This window comes from Heptranchias perlo, chromosome 2 (genome assembly GCF_035084215.1).
Source record: "Heptranchias perlo isolate sHepPer1 chromosome 2, sHepPer1.hap1, whole genome shotgun sequence".
NCBI classification, from domain to species: Eukaryota; Metazoa; Chordata; class Chondrichthyes; order Hexanchiformes; family Hexanchidae; genus Heptranchias; species Heptranchias perlo.
Genome location: NC_090326.1, coordinates 42,105,845 through 42,126,423, shown reverse-complemented (window position 1 = coordinate 42,126,423; position 20,579 = coordinate 42,105,845). Strand labels below are relative to the sequence as shown.

The 20,579-nt window shown below is 44.1% G+C and overlaps 1 protein-coding gene across 3 annotated transcripts in view; it reads right to left on the bottom strand.

The window, feature by feature from the left end:
* Positions 1 to 3,000: 3,000 nt before the first annotated feature.
* The window catches only part of rreb1a (ras responsive element binding protein 1a), a 216,068-nt gene continuing 198,489 nt past the window's right edge, over positions 3,001 to 20,579 (bottom strand). For all 3 annotated transcript variants that reach the window (XM_068001792.1, XM_068001794.1, XM_068001793.1), the window contains one exon: positions 3,001 to 5,304. In XM_068001792.1, the coding sequence (XP_067857893.1) occupies positions 4,751 to 5,304 (554 nt within the window). In that variant the 3' untranslated portion in view covers positions 3,001 to 4,750. The remainder of the gene's footprint in view (positions 5,305 to 20,579) is intronic.

The following is a 20,579-nucleotide window of genomic DNA, read 5'->3' as shown; positions in this document are numbered from 1 at the left end:
CCCTCACATTCAGAGCCTCTTGAGGTCGAATAGCTTGTTCACGCTTACTATGTGGTTTCACATGAAAAAATAGTCACTTGGGTAAGGTACTAGAGAGCAGCTGGTGTCGGTATGAATCCAGGCCCTTAAGAGGCGGGGGGGGGGGGGGGGCAGCGGGTGGGAAACTTGATTTTAAGACAACCCTATTGTAGAAAGAGAGCTACGCAGCTATACTTTGCTCACCCTGTCTGTTGTGTGTTGTTCTCAACAAGTGGAGACTTTGCAAGGCTGTAAAGAATAAAGTCAGCACCTTGGATTTCTAAGAGAGGAAATGGTCACACAGGTGCAGGACTCTGGGGAGGGAGGATATTTACAGGGCCAGAATGTCAAATATGGGATTAATGGAGGAGCATTGTCTATGGAGATAGAGGATCTCCAGGGAGGCAGTTACTGAACAGTGTCAAATGGTAGATGACTTGAAGGTCCCCTCTGTGACCAGATTTGCTCAGCCTGTGGTTGAGAAGGTCACAGCTGTACCAATATTCTTTGGTCAATCACCTCATGGTCATTTAGCAGACATTAATCAGGCATTTAGGATGCGACTGATGCAGTGTTCAAGAGGGGTTGCAGCCTCATCCATTTCCACAGGGGTGTGCTCATCTTCCTCTCTCTGCCTTCCCCAAAGGAATCGTGTTGCCTTACCTAAAAGCTGTAAACAATTTTACAACACCAAGTTATAGTCCAACGATTTTATTTTTAATCCCACAAGCTTTCGGGGGCTTTCCCCTTCCTCAGGCGGTGTGGACTTCCACACCGCCTGAGGAAGGGGAAAGCCCCCGAAAGCTTGTGGGATTAAAAATAAAATCGTTGGACTATAACTTGGTGTTGTAAAATTGTTTACAATTGTTAACCCCAGTCCATCACCGGCATCTCCACATCATGGTTACCTAAAAGCAAAAGTGAATACTTTTAAAATAGATTCAAGCTGGAGAGAAAGATGTGTGAAAGGTGCAGCTCAGAAGTTTACAAATAAGCTTTTTTTTGTAGGGCAAGGAGAAATGCAGGGGAAGAACATTTTAAAATAAAGCAAAGAAAAATTCTCCCGGTATTCAATGTGTTCGTAGGAGCCACATGTACAGTGATTCCACGGGTATAATCCTACTAACAACAATATTCTAAAATAAGAAAGCAAAAGGTACGGGGAGGGTTCCTGTTACAGGGAACTCCCATTCCTTTGTGTTACCATTGCAGGCAAACGGGAACTGACAGGAATCAACACAGATTGGAAAGCTGGGTTAGACTGTTCTACTGGTCTGGGGATCAACTAGTCAGTCATAAAATTACAAAGCAAGAATTTCATTGCTACCCTGCCACTGTCGGCTGCTTAACTCTCAGCCAGCAGATTTTCAGCGCTGCCAGTCACTGAAACTTGCAAAATGTGCAAGAACACACAATTGTATGTGCGACCGCACAGCTACTCTGAATATAAACTATTCAGAATCAAAAGCAAAATGGGCTATTATTCCCTAACATTCGTACCTTTATTAGGAACCATAAGAACATAAGAAATAGGAGCAGGAGTAGGCTATATGGCCCCTCGAGCCTGCATGAGCCATGAAAAGATTGATCATGAAAAGATTGATCACGGCACATTTCCGCACATCAACAATTTTAGCAAAAAGGTAAGCACCGTATAAAACAGTATTTCCCATGTTCCAGTCCTTTTGACTTTTGAAGTAAAATTAATTGGCAGGACGAAGGATTTCATCCCAAGGATTTTATTGGGGGTGCATTTAGGATATTATACACGGCCATTTACTTCTCATTCCCTAATTCCATTTAACCTCCTTGTTTTTGTTCTTCCTTCTACATCATAAACAAATAAAAAAGCATGTCCTTCCAACAAAACAAGTATCATTTAATCCAATGAAGTTTTCACATTGTAGAGGTGTAGAATTGTTTTTCTTCAAGCACCTATAACCATATAAAACACAGTATAGCATTCAACAAAGATTCGTTTTCCTCATCATTATTCAGTGATCTCTGCTGGAAAGTACATGTGTGCACGCCTGTCAGATGAGGTTGGGCTTAGGCTTGGCCATGATGCATCCCTTGGTTGAATAGTATACTTCAATTCACTGTCTAATCTTACAGATGAAGAATGGACATTTGGTTAAGGTGCCAGGAATCAGCCTGTGCACATAGAATCATATAGAAAGGAAAACATTTGGACCAAATTCAATTATTTGCAATCAGCCTGTTCTATTTAAACTATTATTTTTAAAATAGAAGTATACATGCACAAAGAGAGACAAATTACCCCTCCACCAATTTTTTGTGCTCAAAAGTGCATGCACCAAGCCATTTTGCAATGATGGTGGGTGGCAGGTCAATGATCACTATATGGGGCTGACATCACAACAACTAAAGTTAATGGCTTTAAGGATAATCTATTCATTCTTACCAGTCAAGTGGTAGAATGTCCAGTCACTGCCAATGAGTTTGTGTTAGTTTTCCCTGGTGATGTTTCTAGTTACTAGTTTGGAGAGGGAGTATACATCTGATCCACAGTAGTGTAAAGGTGTATGTCTGTGTTTTCCAGTAGGAGGAAATGTTCCCAGGTGGTCTAGAACGGCACACAATCCAGGAATGTGCCTTAATCCCGCACGAATAATAAGGGATCCTAAATGCACGTTAGCTGATCCAGTGCATGCAGCCAGGATCAAATTGAAGTGCAACAAAATGGAACACATGGTTCTTGTGGCAGCTACCTGAACACAGTGCATTACACAGGCCCAAGTCGGTGACAGACAAACAAACTTTACACTGTGCTGGAAGTTTAAAGCAGTAATCCCTTTCAGTAACTTACACAGCAAAATAGGATTGGCCTGTTATTATACAATGGTGTGCATTAGAGTAGGAGGGTACGTGAGGGGTGAGTGAGAGTGCAAATGGAAATTATCGCCTTCTCTTTTTAAAGAAAATGTATTAACAAATAGAATGATAAAGCAAAAAAAAAGCTCAAGTATAACATTTTATTGCTTAGATGGTTTGATACAGAACAGCTTTAAATTTTGCATTGGAAGTAAGTACCAAAACTCTGTGATTCTCTGTTCACGTGGCATAAACCAGATGTGTACATAACATTTAGCAGCAGTAAAGGTTCCCTTTACGAAAAAATATGGATTCTGGATTTTCAAAAAATGTTTTCTGGATTAATGCATTACTCTTTTTTTTTCCTTTTATTTTCCCCCATTGAAGTTTTTCCTTCTTGAAAATAGACAATAATTCACCAAACCTCTGGTAATAAAAGCTTTTTAATCATGGTGCAGTGAAAAGTGACTGTTTTTTTTTGAACAAGCTGTAAACCAATTATACGTTTTCTTTCACAGTCAAGTGCTTCATGTAGTGATTGAATCGTCTCAGCTTCAAGTCCTTAAAGTGGAAGAAATTTGGAACTAGAAAGGGATTTAGTAGATGCAATTTTTTAAAAGCCCTGAGAAAGACAGTCAGAATTACAAATAACTGATAGACAAATTAGTTCAACATGCAACCTAATCTTAGATTCACCCATAATTCAGCACAAAATGAATTTCTCCTTTTCACAGTTTTTGAAAAGAAAATGAAACAAATTCCTCAGTCAGACAACAAAATCCACTAATAAAAATATTGATAAAATGTGGCATGGCCATATAAACTACTATTGCTGGTACAAACAAATACTAAATAAAGCTTTAAATCAATAGTGATTATTGCTAGTACACTGCCCAGCTTAACGCTGGGAGATTTTTTTTCCTTGCTACAGTTCTGCATTATATAGTTGATTAATGGCTTCAATCCCAGGACACTGGGTGTTAAACCATAGAGAGCAGAATTGTAAAAAAAAATTATCTTAATTTTCTTGTACTGAATTTCATACTGATATAAGATTTAACAAAAAAAAACTTGTCTCCTAATTAATTTTACTTTCTTAGTCCCATTTTCTTGTTTCTAGCCAAAACAACCCAATGCGCAATCAAAATGGAGGGGTCTTGCAGAAGCCATCTTGGCTTTTCAGACAAATGGTAGCCAACAAGTTCCACCCTATCAACATTTTAAAGACCAAATTACAAAAACAAGACTGCACTGTTGCGCACGCCATAAATGAAGAACAAAATCATATTTGTTTTGCAAAAAAGAAACAAAAAAAAGCTATAATTGCTATTTTGCCCCTATATTTGTTACATTATGGATGAACACCTTGCCCAAAGATTGTCAGTGTGATTGATCACTGTAAGGCCTTTATGGAAGACTTAGTACAGTAGTTCCTCATTAAAGTCCAAGCATAGCCTACCAAGTACATTATGATGCCCCATAATTATGTGTTGATTTTTTTTCAGCTTTAAAAAAAAGCATTACAAAGGAATTTGATACTCCAAGATTGTTCTCAAAAGGCTAGCTCTTGTTGTTGTAATGCTGAAATGTATTTATTTCTAAAGAATTTTCGAGCACTTTGAACAGAACTTTGACGTGCACAGCAATCAGGTAGTAAGGCACTTGGAAGATACAATATGCAGTCTGTTGAGTTGCACTGGATTCCTCTTACTCCAGTGTTTCTTAAGGCTTTCCATAGCACCAGAGCAAAACACAAAATCCGCCTGCACTCAGGCGTTTTAGAAAAATTCACCGCAGTGCCCTCGCCCTGCTTGGTGCTTTGAGGATATGAGTGTCAGATTTGAAAGTACTGTGGCACAGCTTGCAAGCAACAAAACCCGGATCCTTTAAAGTAATATTACTCCACTCCTAGCAGGCGTGGTGCAGATTCCACAGAGCTGAGAACATGGTTCATTGGTGACTCGCTGCGAATCCCCAGCAGATTCTGGATGATGTCTGAGGGACCCGTAGAATCCACAAGCATCTTTTCTGAGCTCTTTACTGATTCTTGGTCATTTCCCTGAATGAGGAAGGTTCCTTGCCGTACACCATTAACTGCTGCTGGGAGATGAATGTTGTTCTCTGGATCCACCGCTTTGTTTCCCATCTGGCTGGGAGACTGGCTCGCTGTGGTAGTCAAAGGGCTCCCCGTCAGGCTCAGCGGTGGAGGGGAGTCATTACTGAGGCTGAGACTGGTGACTGTCTCGCTTTCGTTTTCCGAGAGCTGGCTGTATCCTGCTTGGTCAACCTCACTCTCGCTGTCATCATCGCCCTTGGACAGATCGTCATCATTTTCGTCTCGCTGTCTCTTGGTCGTTTTGACCCCTTTCAGGTGTATACGCTGATGTCGGACAAGGCTGTGTTTCAGGGTGAAAGTCCTCTCACAGGTCAAGCATTTGTAGGGTCGTTCACCTGAAACAAACAATGAGAAAGGTTACTTTTTGAGTAAATGTGATGAAGTGGTCACGGCTACCAGTGGCAACACATTCCTCAAAAAGAGTGACGTATCCCCAATGGCTCGTTGGGTTAAGTGCATCATATGGTTTGGTACTGAGCAAACACGGATCAAAAAGGCTTCTTTCTGGTTTGGTCCTTCATCTATTTTGAGTTAGCTGATTATACCCAGGCCAGCGGTGGGAATACTATGACTGATCAAGAGCTTTCTAAATAAATGTGAGCTTAGGGGATGGCCCACTTGCTTTGTTTTGTCAAAAGGCACAAAAAAGAATAACTTTTTGAGGGGGTTCAGACTAACATTCTGTGCCATAGAATGACAGAAGCTAGGTTCACCCACACAATAAGCTTGTGACATTAGTCAGGCAGTCCTCTGAATGAGGTGCCAGGTGGACGTGAGGCACTTACTTGGAGAAAGGGGTGGAGGAAAAACAGCCCTCCATTACTAATCTGGTAATTCACACAGTTATTAAAAGATAATTTATTAAAGGGAGAATGCTTTCATAGGAGCGCCATATTAACACATTGGTTACTATTAATGGGAATTTATGTCATTTCCCTTTAATATCACACAATAATGATTACCAGTGATTACCATGATTACAATAGACTGCCAGCACCCACTCATCAGCTGTGATAGGAGTGGAGGAATAGACTGATTCAACACAATACATTACAGCTCCCCAAATGGCTTAGTTGTTGATAGTACAATTCTGAGCCATATAAACTCAAATGTCCAAGGTTTGATTCCCAGTCTGTGCTGAGTCAGTCTAGGAAGTTTATTATAATTGGCGTCAGTACCCTTGTGCTAGGAGAGGAATAAAAAAGTCACCCCTGATCTTCATTCTGTTACCCTTGCTGGAAAGTGCACATGTGTGAATGTGAGGCAGGCGGAGGATTGGTTGTAGCTGTGATGCACTCCAGGGTCGAACATCCTATTGACACTCACTGACTGCGCACATACATAAATAATAGCTACTTGCATCCACGGAACTGTACCTCAGGATGACATAGAAAATTGGCAATAAAAAAATCACGCATGTGTTATTGTGTAGGCAAGTAAGGATAAAGTTTCCAACAGTGGGCTCCTGGAGTGCATATCAGATAATCACAGCGCATAATTTTTTTATCCATTTATTTTAATGAATGGAAAATGATGGGCCATGCTTTCACAATTTCCTAACATTACATAGACTCTACAGCACAGAAACAGGTCATTCGGCCCAATAGGTCCATGCTGGTGTTTATGCTCCACACAAGCCTCCTCCCTCCCTACTTCATCTAACCCATATCAGCATTCTAACTACTCTCTGGGAAAAGAAGTTTCTCCTGAATTCCCTATTGGATTTATTAGTGACTATCTTATATTTATGGTCCCTAGTTCTGGTCTCCCTGGCAAATGGAAATATCTTCTCCACATTTACCCTATCAAACCCTTTCATAATCTTGAAGACCTCTTTCAGGTCACCCCTCAGTTTTCTCTTTTCTAGAGAAAAGAGTCCCAGACTGCACAATCTTTCCTGATAGTTATAACCTCTCATTTCTGGTATCATCCTAGTAAATCATTTTTGCACCTTCTCCAGTGCCTCTATATCCTTTTTATAATATGGAGACCAGAACTGTTCACAGTACTCCAAGTGTAGTCTAACCAAGGTTTTATACAAGTTTAACAAAACTACCCTGCTTTTCAATTCTATCCCTCTAGAAATGAACCCCAGTCCTTGGTTTGCTTTTTTTTAAATGGCATTATTAACCTGTGTCGCTATTTTTAGTGATTTGTGTATCTGTACCCCCAGATCCCTCTGCTCCTCTACCCCATTTAGACTCTTATTATCCAAGCAGTATGTGGCCCCCTTATTCTTCCTACCAAAATGTAACACTTCGCATTTATCTATATTCGCCAATTAAACACCCATTCTCCAAGTTTATTAATGTCTTCCTATATTTTGTCGCAGTTCCCCTCAGTATTAACTACACCCCCAAATTTGGTGTCGTCTGCAAATTTTAAAATTGTACTTCCAATTCCTGAGTCCAAATCGTTTATGTAAATGGTGAACAGTGTCCCAGCACTGATCTTTGTGGAACACCACTTCCCACCTTTTGCCAGTCTGAGTAACTACCTTAACCCCTACTCTCTGTTTTCTGTTTTGTAGCCAGCTCGCTATCCATTCTACTACTTGTCCCCTGACTCCACATGCTCTGACCTTAGTCATGAGTCTACTACGCAGTACCTTATCGAAGGCCTTTTGAAAATCCAAATATTTTACATCTACTGCATTACCCTTGTCTACTCTTTCTGTTACTTCTTCAAATAATGCAACGACATTGGTCAAGCATGACCTTCCCTATTGAAATCCGTGCTGACTATTTATTATATTTTCGTTTTCTAGATGTTCTTCTGTTACATCTTGAGTAAGGATTCTATTGTCTTTCCTAGCAACTACGTTAAGCTAATTGGTCTATAGTTCCCTGGGCTTGTTCTATCACCCTTTTTAAATATAGGAATCACATGAGCTGTCTGCCAGTCCTCTGGCACTATTCCCTTTTCAAATAAATTTTTATATATCTATAATAGTGCCTCTGTTATCTCTTCCTTAACTTCTTTTAATATTCGCAGATGCAATCCAACTGGACCAGGGGTTTTATCCTCTCTAAGTTTGATTCGTTTATCAATTATCTCCCCCCTTTCTATCTTAAATGTCTCTATGGGCTAGAAACTCGGCCATTATGTAGCGCCCATTGTTTTGGTGCTACGTGGCCTCCCGAAGTTGCACGCGCACCCTTCTAGTGTTACGTGCACCGGATGTCATTTGGTAAAGGGTTCCACGCATGCGCAGGTAACAAATGCCAGGAGCGTGTAGAGTAGGGAGAATATGCGTTAGATCAGTGTGCAATGCTGATTTAAAGTGATAAGACACCACTTTGGCACTTAACGCTCCACTAAACGCATTGTCTTAACCACAAACACCTGAACGTGCCTTAGAAGCGTGGTTAAAGGGACCATGCAGGATTTACAGGTTAGTTGATGGATTATTGCTTTTGGCTGCTGATGCATTTGTACCTGTTTTTGGAGGTCTCCTATACTTGAATACTAGGACGAGGGGACATAGCCTAATATTTAGAGCCAGGACATGTAGAGTGAAGTTAGGAAATGCTTCTACATGCAAAGGGTGGGAGAAGTTTGGAACGCTCTTCTACAAACATCAGTTGATGCTAGCTCAATTGTGAATTTTATATCTGAGATTGATAGACTTCTGTGAACCAAGGGTATTAAGGGATATGGGGCAACGCGGGTATATGGAGTTAGGTCACAAGTCCATCATGATCTCATTGAATGGCGGTACAGGCTCCAGGGCTAAATGCCACTGTCACTTGCTGCCTCCTGTTGTGCGCCACCTTCTCCTGCAAGAAAGCGAGAAGTGTGTTGGTGAGTGTCCTGCAGGATATCTGGGTGATGTGCCTGTCTTGGTTAAATAGCTGCCAGTGTGTATGACTCATGAGTTGTGGGTGTGCGGCTTGCAACAGTGGTAATGTGAGGGTGAGAGGAAGCATCTGATTGGAAGAGTTGAGTACTGATGGAAAGAGTTTGTGGTAGGTGGATGATGGGGGGGTATAGTGCGTAGAGCAGTGGATGCAGCTAGTGATGCAGTTGGTAGGAGACGCCACTTGACAGTTGACCTCACTCACCTTGACCACTCGTGTCAAAGCACTGAACTTCTTCCTGCACTGCATTCATGCTTGTGGTGCTATGCGCCTTTTATTGACTTCGTCCCCTACTGCCTCCCACTACCTCTTCAGCATATGTCTGGAGGGCCTCTTGCCCCTCCCCTGTGGATATAGGATGCTTCTCCTTCTGTCCACCTCTTGCACCAAGGCCTCTGGTGCATCAGCAGAGAACCTTGGTGCACGCACTCTCGCAGGCCTGGTACGAACTCAGATCGGCAGATTGATGAGGTCTGGCATGCAGTTTGGATGATGTGGGATTTAATAGTGCGCAACCTTTATTCAATGTTTTAAAATAACTCAACAGTTTGTAAACATAGGGAGGGGATCTGCCTCTGTGTGTGATGTCTGATCTCCATTCAGACACCGTGCGGACCAGTATCTTATTTTTTGCAAATAAGAAGTTCAGCGTGCCTATAAGCAGTACGAGCAAATCGCGCGATATTTGGGCCCCCTTGCTGGTGGGAAGTGCGAACCTGTGCAATCATCATAGCTAGGCCTGATTGCTGCGTTTGGATAAGGTAAGTGACCAGGGCACAAATGTCGTGTGCTGCCTGCATCGAAACCTCCGGACGCGGGTTAATCGTGCACAGCGATGCCCGCGCCCGGATTCAGGCCTTATTCAATTTAAGTCCCCTGCATCTTTTTTGCTCTCTTCTTCTAATGTCATGCCCACCATGTTAGTCTCCCTGGTAAATACTGGAGCAAAGTAATTGTTTAATATTTCTACCATTTTGCTGTCATTACGTGTGAGTTTATTGTGTGTATCCCTTAGTGGCCCTATCCCTATCCTGATTTTTCTTTTATTATTTGTGTCTGTAGAATACTTTACTTTTCATATTCCTTGATAATTTACTTTCTTAGTTTCTCCTTGCCTTCCTAATTGTTTTTATAACTTCTTTCCTAACCTCTTCATATTCCCTTCTGTCATTCTCTCCTTTATTGCCTATGTACATAGTGTAAGCCTTTTTCTTTAGTTTCAATTTTGCCCTTATCTCTTCATTCATCCACGGTGTATCATTACTGGCTAATTTGTTCTTGCTTTTTAGTGGGATATATTTCTCCTGGACTCTATTGATCGCTGTGTAAAATATTTCCGACTGCTGTTCTATTTCTTTATCAGTAAATTTTTCCAGTTTATTTTCCCTAGTTCCATTCTCATCCCCTGAAAATCAGTTTTTTTCCAATTTATTACTCTGGTCTTTGTCTTACTCACGTCCTTCTCAATTGTTACGTTAAACCATATTATGCTGTGGTCGCTATTGCCTAGATGTTCCCCTACGCTTACTTCTCTTATTTGTTCTGGTTCATTTCCCATTACTAGATCCAGCAGTGCTTCCTCTCTTGTTGGGCTTCTCACATACTGGGTAAGAAAGGAGTCCCGCACACATTGTAAAAACTCCATTCCCTGTACCCCTTTACCTATCTCTTCTTGCCAGTTTATTTGGGGATAGTTAAAATCTCCCATGATTATTATTCTATGTCCTTTACTCATTTCACATACTTGCTTACATATTTTTCCTCCATCTCCTTTCCACTATTAGGGGGTCTGTAGTATATCCCTATTAGCGTAATCGATCCCTTCGTATCTTTTATTTCAATCCATATGGATTCTGTTTCTACCCTTCTGTTAGTAATGTCCCCTTTTTCTACAGCCATTGTTGGCTCTAATTAGTACAGCTACTCCATCCCACCCATTCTTCCTTCCCTATCCTTACTGATTATGTTATAACCTGCAATATTTAGTTGCCAGTCCTCCTCGTTAGCCGTGTTTCAGTTATTCCTACTACATCTGGTTCCTCGCTATGGATTATTGCCTCCAGTTCCCCTGTTTTATTTTGGATGCTGTGTATATTGATGTACAGGCAGTTTAATTCATCTTTAATAGTTGGTCCTTTTACTTTATTTTTAACAGTCTTTTTATACTTCTGTTTTATAACTGTATTTGTTCCTTGACCGTTTGTTATCTTTATTCCTTACCCAGTCTGACCTTCACACTCATCTCCTGTTTCTTTTATCTTTAGGCTTTTCCTTCCCCCATCTTGCCAGTTTAAAGCCTTATGCACCGCCCTATTTATCCTTTCCGCTAGGACTCTGGTTCCATTCCGGTTCAGGTGGAGCCCGTCCCAGTGGTACTTCCTGTCCCAGTGCTGGTGCCTGTGTCCCATGAAATGGATCCCCTCCTTCCCACACCACTCTTTCATCCACGCATTCACCTTTCTGATCTGTCCATCCTATGAAAATTAGCACTTGGCTCGGGTAGTAATCCTGAGATTACCACCCGTGAGTTCCTAGCTTCTGATATTCCCTTAGCAGGACCTCCTCCTTGTTCTTCCTTATGTCACTGGTGCCGACACAGACCGCGACAACTGGATCTTCCCCCTCCCTTTCCAAGTTCCTCTCTAGTTGCTCTGAGATATCCTTTACCTATGCACCAGGTAGACAACACACCCTCCTGGAATCGTGACGACAGAGGACACTCTCTGTCCCCCGATTATTGAATCCCCTTTGATTCTGATCCTCCCCCACTTGGACTGCCTCATGTTCCATGGTGCCATGGTTAGCATTCTGGGCATCCTCCCTGCAGCCTTCATCCTTAACCTCATAGGTATCAAGTACCTTGTACCCTTTGGATAGGACCAGTGTCTGCGGGACCTCCTTCTCTACATCCCCCTCCCTTATGTAGTGTTTCTAACTCGCACTCTAGCTCAAAGACTCTGAGCCGGAGTGTCTCAAGCCAGAGACATTTCCTGTAGATGTGGTAATCCGGGACAGTCTCGCTGTCCACAAACACCCACATATTACAGTCCCGACACACAGCCTGAACTGTCATTTCTAGTTTTTATTTATTTAATCAGTGGTTTATTTCTAGGACTAATAGAATCACTTGAGATCTGGATTATAATTAGGAAATGGATTTAGCTTGATTTCAAAATAATTAGTAATTACATAGTCTTTTTTTAAAAAAATGTATTTTTTATTTAAAAGTTTTAAAAGTTGATAGATTAGCTTATACTCCGTTGATTTAAATCACTTAGGCGCAGAGGGGGAAGGAGGTGCTAATTCCCACACTCACCAAATTCCCAATATATGCTCCCAGCAAGATGCAATCGTGAAATTTACCGTATAATGTAACACACACAGTGAGGACTCTAATAATATATAATGGGGGTCATCCGGGTGGTTGGAGATCGTGGGGGCTTGGAGATCGTGGAGGGGGAGGGCCGGAGATCATGGAGGGGAGGGTCAGAAATCATGGGGGGCGGGGGGAGGGTTGAAAATCGGGGGGGGGGTCGGAGATTGGGGGGGTGGGTCGCTGCAGATAGGCTTGTTGGGCCTGAGGGAAGCACTCCTGCTCCTCCAGGCCCACAACCTGTGCTATAAAGACACTTATCTGCAATTTCAGGCCTCCTCGCCTCTTCTCACGTGGTGTGAACTAGAAGGTCCGGGAATCCCGGCCCCCAGGAGTTAAAAATTTAAAAAGCTGTAAAAATGGAGGCCCGCAGCCTCCTTGAAAACTTTCACTGACTGACCCGCCTCCTAAGAGCGGGTTGGTTGCCCACCCCTCATCCTGCCTCCGTTAAAACCGTAAGTGGGCGAGTTGGAGGTGAGTTGGGGTTGGGTTTTAATTTTTTACAATTTTTACCTTCCTAACCGGCCCCCAACACACCCGGTCGTGGGGTTTAAATTTAGGCCCATATGTCTCACCTGTTTCCATATCATGCTTGCTCTGCCCCCCCCCCCCCCAGTAAATGCTGGCAGTCTTCTCTTCCCTCCCCCCTCCCCACACCCAGTTAATGTTGTTGGTCTTTTCTCTTCCTTTTAATGCCGACATTCTCTTTCCCAATCAGTAAATGCTGAAATTCCCTCCTCCCCCCAGTTAATGCTGGCACCCTTTCCTCCTCTGCACCCCCCCCCCCAGTTAATGCTGGCACCCTTTCCTCCTCTGCACCCCCCCCAGTTAATGCTGGCACCCTTTCCTCCTCTGCACGCCCCCCAGTTAATGCTGGCACCCTTTCCTCCTCTGCACCGCCCCCCCCAGTTAATGCTGGCACCCTTTCCTCCTCTGGCCCCCCCCAGTTAATGCTGGCACCCTTTCCTCCTCTGCCCCCCCCCCTCAGTTAATGCTGGCAACCTTTCCTCCTCTGCACCCCCCCCCCCCAGTTAATGCTGGCACCCTTTCCTCCTCTGCACCCCCACCCCAGTTAATGCTGGCACCCTTTCCTCCTCTGCACCCCCACCCCTGTTAATGCTGGCACCCTTTCCTCCTCTGGCCCCCCCCAGTTAATGCTGGCACCCTTTCCTCCTCTGCCCCCCCCCCCTCAGTTAATGCTGGCAACCTTTCCTCCTCTGCACCCCCCCCCCAGTTAATGCTGGCACCCTTTCCTCCTCTGCACCCCCACCCCAGTTAATGCTGGCACCCTTTCCTCCTCTGCACCCCCACCCCTGTTAATGCTGGCACCCTTTCTTCCTCTGCCCCCCCTCAGTTAATGCTGGCATCATTTCCTCTTCTGCCCCCCCCAGTTAATGCTGGCACCCTTTCTTCCTCTGCCCCCCCTCAGTTAATGCTGGCACCCTTTACTCCTCTGCACCCCCCCCAGTTAATGCTGGCACACTTTCCTCCTCTGCACCCCCCCAGTTAATGCTGGCACCCATTCCTCCTCATCACCCCCCCCCCCCCAGTTAATGCTGGCACCCATTCCTCCTCATCACCCCCCCCCAGTTAATGCTGGCACCCTTTCCTCCTCTGCACCCCCCCCCCAGTTAATGCTGGCACCCTTTCTTCCTCTGCCCCCCCTCAGTTAATGCTGGCACCCTTTCTTCCTCTGCCCCCCCTCAGTTAATGCTGGCACCCTTTCTTCCTCTGCCCCCCCTCAGTTAATGCTGGCACCCTTTCTTCCTCTGCCCTCCCTCAGTTAATGCTGGCACCCTTTCTTCCTCTGCACCCCCCCCCAGTTATTGCTGGCACCCTTTCCTCCTCTGCACCCCCCCCCCAGTAAATGCTGGCACCCTTTCCTCCTCTGCACCCCTCCCCAGTTAATGCTGGCACCCTTTCCTCCTCTGCACCCCTCCCCAGTTAATGCTGGCACCCTTTCCTCCTCTGCACCCCTCCCCAGTTAATGCTGGCACCCTTTCCTCCTCTGCACCCCTCCCCAGTTAATGCTGGCACCCTTTCCTCCTCTGCACCCCCCCCCAGTTAATTCTGGCACCCCTTTCTTCCTCTGCACCCCCCACAGTTAATGCTGGCACCCTTTCCTCCTCTGCACCCCCCCCCCCAGTTAATGCTGGCACCCCTTTCTTCCTCTGCACCCCCCCCCCCCAGTTAATGCTGGCACCGCTTTCTTCCTCTGCCCCCCCCCCCCCCAGTTCATGCTGGCACCCTTTTCTCCTCCTTCCACTAGTCAATGCTGGCACCCTTTCCCTCTCCATTACTGTTAGTTCTCTCTTTCCCTCACTCCGAAGCACTGATGTTGGCTTGTGCAATCTTCCATTTCCCCTTCAATTTCACCCTCCTTCCATCAGCACCGCTCCTACCCAAGTGGGCAGGAACTCCCACATAAAAATAAGCAATGACTGGAATCAATTGAAGTAGCAGCAAAACTCTGGTAACAGCAGCGTTGAGGGAGAGGGTGTACATTAATTTATAATCAGCAAACATCTACATGCAGACAGCATGTTCAAAAAGCTGACTATCAGTGAAATGCTCACAGCAGGCAAAGCTGGAGTGTGGAGGGAGCTTTACTCTGCATCAACCCATGCTGTGCATGCCTTGGAAGTGTTTGATGGAACAGTCAAAGGGAGCTTTACTCTGTATCATACCAAAAAACCTCTTCTTGACCACCTGTGTCTCTATCCCAAATCTCTTGCTGCTCACAGCCACAAAACAGAATCAAAGACTTTCCAATACAGTAGGTGTGAAGTGTTTTTCGACTGCCGACAGTGGCTAGCAAATTGCTTATTTACAGTCGATGGAGAAACAATGCCAAAGCTAACTCATTAACATTTTAACTAGACCTCCTTATTTTTAAATGGCAAGGACACACAGTGCGTTAAAACGTAACAACAGCTTGCATTTATATAGCACCTTTAACGTAGAAAAACATCCCAAGGCGCTTCACAGATGTGTATTCAGAAAAATGGACATCAAGCTAAACAAGGAGATATTAGAAGGGGTGGCCAAAGGCTTGGTCCAAGAGGCGGGTTTTAAGTAGAGTCCTAAAGGAGGAGAGGGAGGCAGGAAGACAGAGCAGTTTAGGGAGGGAATTCTAGAGTGTGGGTGCCAAAGTCGGGGCGGGGGGTGGGGGTGGCCATCACAGGTGTGGGGAGCATGCACCAAAGGCCAGAGTCAGAGGAATGGAGAGGCTTCGGGGTGGGGGGGGGGGGGGGGGGTGGGGGGGGGAGTGACGGTAGGAGGTTACAGAGATAGAAAGGGGTAAAGTCATTAAATAATTTGAACACCATGTTGAGAATTTTAAATTGGAGGAGTTGGGTGACTGGGAACCAATGTAGGTCAGTGAGCACAGGGGTGATAGGTGAGGAGTACTTGGGACGGGATAGGATATGAGCAGCAGAGTTTTGGAAAAGCTGATGTTCATGGAGTGTGAAGGATGGGCACGTTGGAATAGTTGAACTTGGAGGTGACAAAGACATAGATGAGGTTTCAGCAGTAGATGGGCTGAGGTAGGGGCAGAGGTGGGCCATGTTATGGTGATGGTATCAGGCAGCCTTTATGATGAAGAGGATACGGGGTTAGAAGCTCAGCTCAGGGCCGAAGAGTACCACAAAATTGCGAACCGTCTAGTTCAGCCTGAGACAGTGGCCGAGGAGGGGATGAAATCGGTGGCGAGGATACGAGTTGTGGTGGGGACAGATGATAATGGCTTTGATCTTTCCAGTGTTTAGTTGTTAGATATCTGTTTGTATACAATAAGTAGAACTAAATTAGCACAGGGAGACACAGAACGGGACCTGGGAGCAACAGCAAAAGGGCATTTTCAATGCCTAGGCAATGTGGTGAAAAAATTTAAATAAAACTATAATGCCAGGATATATATAGCCAGAACAGTAGCATACAAGTCTACAGAGATTATGCTATGATTTTACAATGCACCAGTCAGACCACAGTTAGGTAGTGTTCAGTTTTGGTCAAATTGCCACAAAAAGGTTATTTATGCTTTGGAACAGAGACAAAACAAGATCAAAGAGACTGATCACAATCACATGAGGGAGGATTACAGAAGCTTAAAGTTTACAGTTTAAAAAGATATTTAAGGAGAGCCCTCATTGGTGTATAAATATTAAATGGTTTATAGATAACGTAAACTCAGATCAATACTTCAAAGTAACTAAAAATGTAGGACCAGAGTACACAAACGGAAATGAGTGAAAAGTTCATTTGGAACAGGTCAGGAAAAACTTCTTAACTCAAAGAATGATAAATGTTTGGAATAACCTACCAAGCAAAGTAACTGTGGCAAAAAGATTGGGGTTATTCAAATATAATTAGATGCAATGAAGGAGAGTTAATGTACCCGGCGGGGGGGGGGGGGGGGGGTGAGCTTCAATAGACTGGATGCCCTTTTCTCACCCTGACTTTTATTATGTCAATTTTTTGTCTACACCCTGGTATAATTATACCAGAAAAATGTGGCTGTATTGGCAGGCATCAGGAAAGAACCAACAATTTACCACAACCAAACACAGCTACAGACCGAAGAATGGAGGAGGGCGTTGCACGCCTGCAACATTGGGGTTAATGTTTAGTATACACTATAAACTGAACTATCCTGTGAATTAATGGTTCCAATTGAACTTCATGGCTGGCCCACAGACTGTAACAACAGCATTGTTACAATCTATATTCCCTCTTCCGCTGGCGCTGACTCTTGCTAGGATATAATTTTGTGTATGAGAAAAGATTAGCAGGTAAAATAAAAGGGAACCCAAAAGTCTTTCATAAACATAAAAATTGTAAAATGGTAGTCAAAGGAAGGGTGGGGTCAATAAGGGACCAAAAAGGAGATCTTCTTGTGGAGGCAGAGGGCATGACCAAGGTATTAAATGAATACTTTGCACCCGTCTTCAATAAAGAGGATGCTCCCTATGTAGCTGTAAAGGAGGAGGTAGTAGCGATATTGGATAGGATAAAAATAGATAATGAGAAGGTACTTAAAAGGTTGGCAGTGCTCAAAGTAGAAAAGTCATCCAGTCCAGATGGGATGCATCCTAGATCGCTGAGGGAAGTATGGGCAGAAATTGTGGAGACTCTGGTCATAATCTTCCAATCCTCCTTAGATATGGGAGTGGTGTCACAGCACTGGAGAACTGCAAATGTGACACTTCTGTTCAAAAAAGGGGAGAGGGATAAACCCGGCAATTACAGCCCAGTCAGCCTAACGTCAGTGGTGGAGAAACCAATCTGGGACAAAATTAATTGGTTCTTGGAAAAATATGGATCAATAAATGAAAGCCAGCATGGATTTATTAAAGGCAAATTGTGTTTGACTAACTTGACTGAGTTCTTTGATGAAGTAATGGAGAAGGCTGATGATGGTAGTGCGGTTGATGTTGTGTATATGGACTTCCAAAAGGCATTTGATAAGGTACCACATAATAGACTGGTTAGCAAAATTAAAGTCCATGGGATTAAAGGGGCAGTTGCTGTGTGGACGGAAAGCAGAGAGTAGTGGTTAATGATTGCTTTTCAGACTGGAGGGAAGTATATAGTAGTATTCCCCAGGGGTCGGTTTTGGGACCACTACTCTTTTTGATATATATTAATGCCCTGGACTTGGGTATGCAGGGCATAATTTCAAAGTTTGCAGATGACACGAAACTCAGCAATGTAGTAGAGTAAGGAGGATAGTAACAGACTTCAAGAGGGCATGGACAGACTGATAAAATGGGCAGACACATGGCAGATGAAATTTAATGCAGAGAATTGTGAAGTGACTCATTTTGGTAGGAAGAATGAGGAGACACAATATAAACTAAATGGTACAATTTTAAAGGGGGTGCTGGAATAGAGACACCTGGGGGTGTACGTACACAAGTCTTTCAAGGTGGCAGGACAAGTTGGGAAGGCTGTTTAAAAAGGCATTGGGGATCCTTGGCTTTATAGAGGCATTGGGTACAAAAGCAAGGAGGTTATGCTAAACCTTTATAAAACACTGGTTAGGCCTCAGCTGGAGTATTGTGTTCAAATTAGGGATGGGCAATAAATACTGGCCTTGCCCATGACGCCCACATCCCATGAACAAATAAAAAAAACACTTTAGGAAGGATGTTAAAGCCTTAGAGAGGGTGCAGAAGAGATTTACTAGAATGGTACCAGGGATGTGGAACTTCAGTTATGTGGAGAGACAGGAGAAGCTGGGGTTGTTCTCCTTAGAACAGAGAAAGTTAAGGGGAGATTTGATAGAGGTGTTCAAAATCATGAGGGTTTTGATAGGGTAAAGAAGGAGAAACTGTTTCCAGTGGCAGAAGGGTCGGTAACGAGAGGACACAGATTTAAGGTAATTGGCAAAAGAACCAGAGGCGAGATGAGGAGAAATTTTTTTACGCAGCAAGTTGTTTTGATCTGGAACGTACTGCCTGAAAGGGTGATGGAAGCAGATTCAATAATAATTTTCAAAAGGGAATTGGATAAATACTCAAAGGGGAAACATTTGCAGGGCTATGGGGAAAGAGCAGGTGAGTGAGACTAATTGGACAGCTCTTTCAAAGAGCCGGCAGAGGTACGATGGGCTGAATGGCTTCCTTCTGTGGTGTATCATCCTATGATTCTAATTGCACATGTACCAATAACTCTCAGGAACACCAAGTCCAATTGCAGTACTGCTACCTCTGATGTAACTAAGGTTAGCTAATTCTGTACAGATCAGGGATTAAACCTGGGGCCTTCCTAGTCTGATTGGCTCAGTTTCACAAGAGCCAGGGCGAATGATTTGATGGTGTGGTGCAACATCCTGTGAATTTCTGTACTGATGGACTGTAGTGAAATTTGCTGCCAGAGTACCAAAGATTTGCATGAAAAGTCACAGAGTAAGTGAAAACACTGGATTCTGAGTCTGTCAGATGTAATCTTTTTGTAAACTGAGCCATTCCATTAGGAAGCTTCGCTGCTTCCCACCCTCACACATTTTTGCTGATGGCTGTAACTGCCAGCTCTGAGACCAAAGTGGCAATACTGTTGACAACATACAAACAGTCCAGGAGGGGAGGGGTCCTGACTCATCTACACTCGATTTATTTTTCACATGTTGAAATCCTGATATTGCCTTTACTGTGCACCACAGTCTCCCAATTTCTTGGCTGGCTTGGGACAGTCACAACTGAGAGATTACATGATGTTGTCAACCTTTATATAATACAGTACTCTACTGGGGTTGAACACAGCTACAGGAGGAGAGTTTATACTTTCTGGAAAATGCCTAAAGCAACTTGAACAATGGAGAAAACTGAAATTCTGGCATGTTGGGATACTGCGCTAATACAATGGCCCCTGTTGTGATCTCTAGCTTACAGTGGGCAACAACAACAACTTGCATTTATATAGCGCCTTTAACGTAGTAAAACGTGCCAAGGCGTTTCACAGGAGCGATTATCAGACAAAATTTGACACCGAGCCGCACAAGGAGATAACAGGACAGGTGACCCAAAGCTTGGTCAAAGAGGTAGGTTTTAAGCAGCGTTTTAATGCAGGAGAGGTGTGGAGAGGTTTAGGGATGAATTCCAGCGCTTCCAGCTGAAGGCACTGCCGCCAATGGTGGAGCGAAGGAAATCAGCGATGCACAAGAGGCCAGAATTGGAGGAGTGCAGAGTTCTAGGAGGGTTGTAGGGCTGGAGAAGGTTACAGAGATAGGGAGCGGCACAGCCATGGAGGGATTTGAACACAAGGATGAGAATTTTAAATTCGAGGCATTGCTGGGACTTGGTGCGAGTTAGGACACGGACAGCAGAACGATCACAATGGCCCAATGTTGTCAGCAAGAGGCTCAAACTATTTTGATGGTTGGCCTCATTTAAATGTAGTTGGTGAGTTGCCCGAACGATTCAAGAGCTGACAAGCCGCTCGCTGTTTTGGGAGGGCAAGAAATGTGGCTGGGCAGCTACTGCGCATGGGCCTGCAGCAGCACTTAAAGAGGAGGGCTGGACACATCAAGGGAAGCCATTTAATGGGATGAGGACTTTGCAGAAGGAGCATGGAGGGTAATTCAGGTAATCCTGAAGGCTCAATATTGGCAAATTAATAAGTTAATACCATTCCCAGACCTGCTTCCAGTGATCCTTTTAACTTACGCTGGATCTGGCCGCTTCCCGCCCTTTACTGCCCATGGATAGTGTTCGGGTTTACCACTGAATAGGTGCCACACTGAAGATGACAAAAATGGCACTGGGGTCCCAATCTGCATGGAACAATGAGGCTCCCGTTTGTTTGCTGCGGGAACACTGGTTGACTAAGTCGAGGCCCTCTCAAAAATCATTTTAGGCGGGAAGTTGGCATTAAC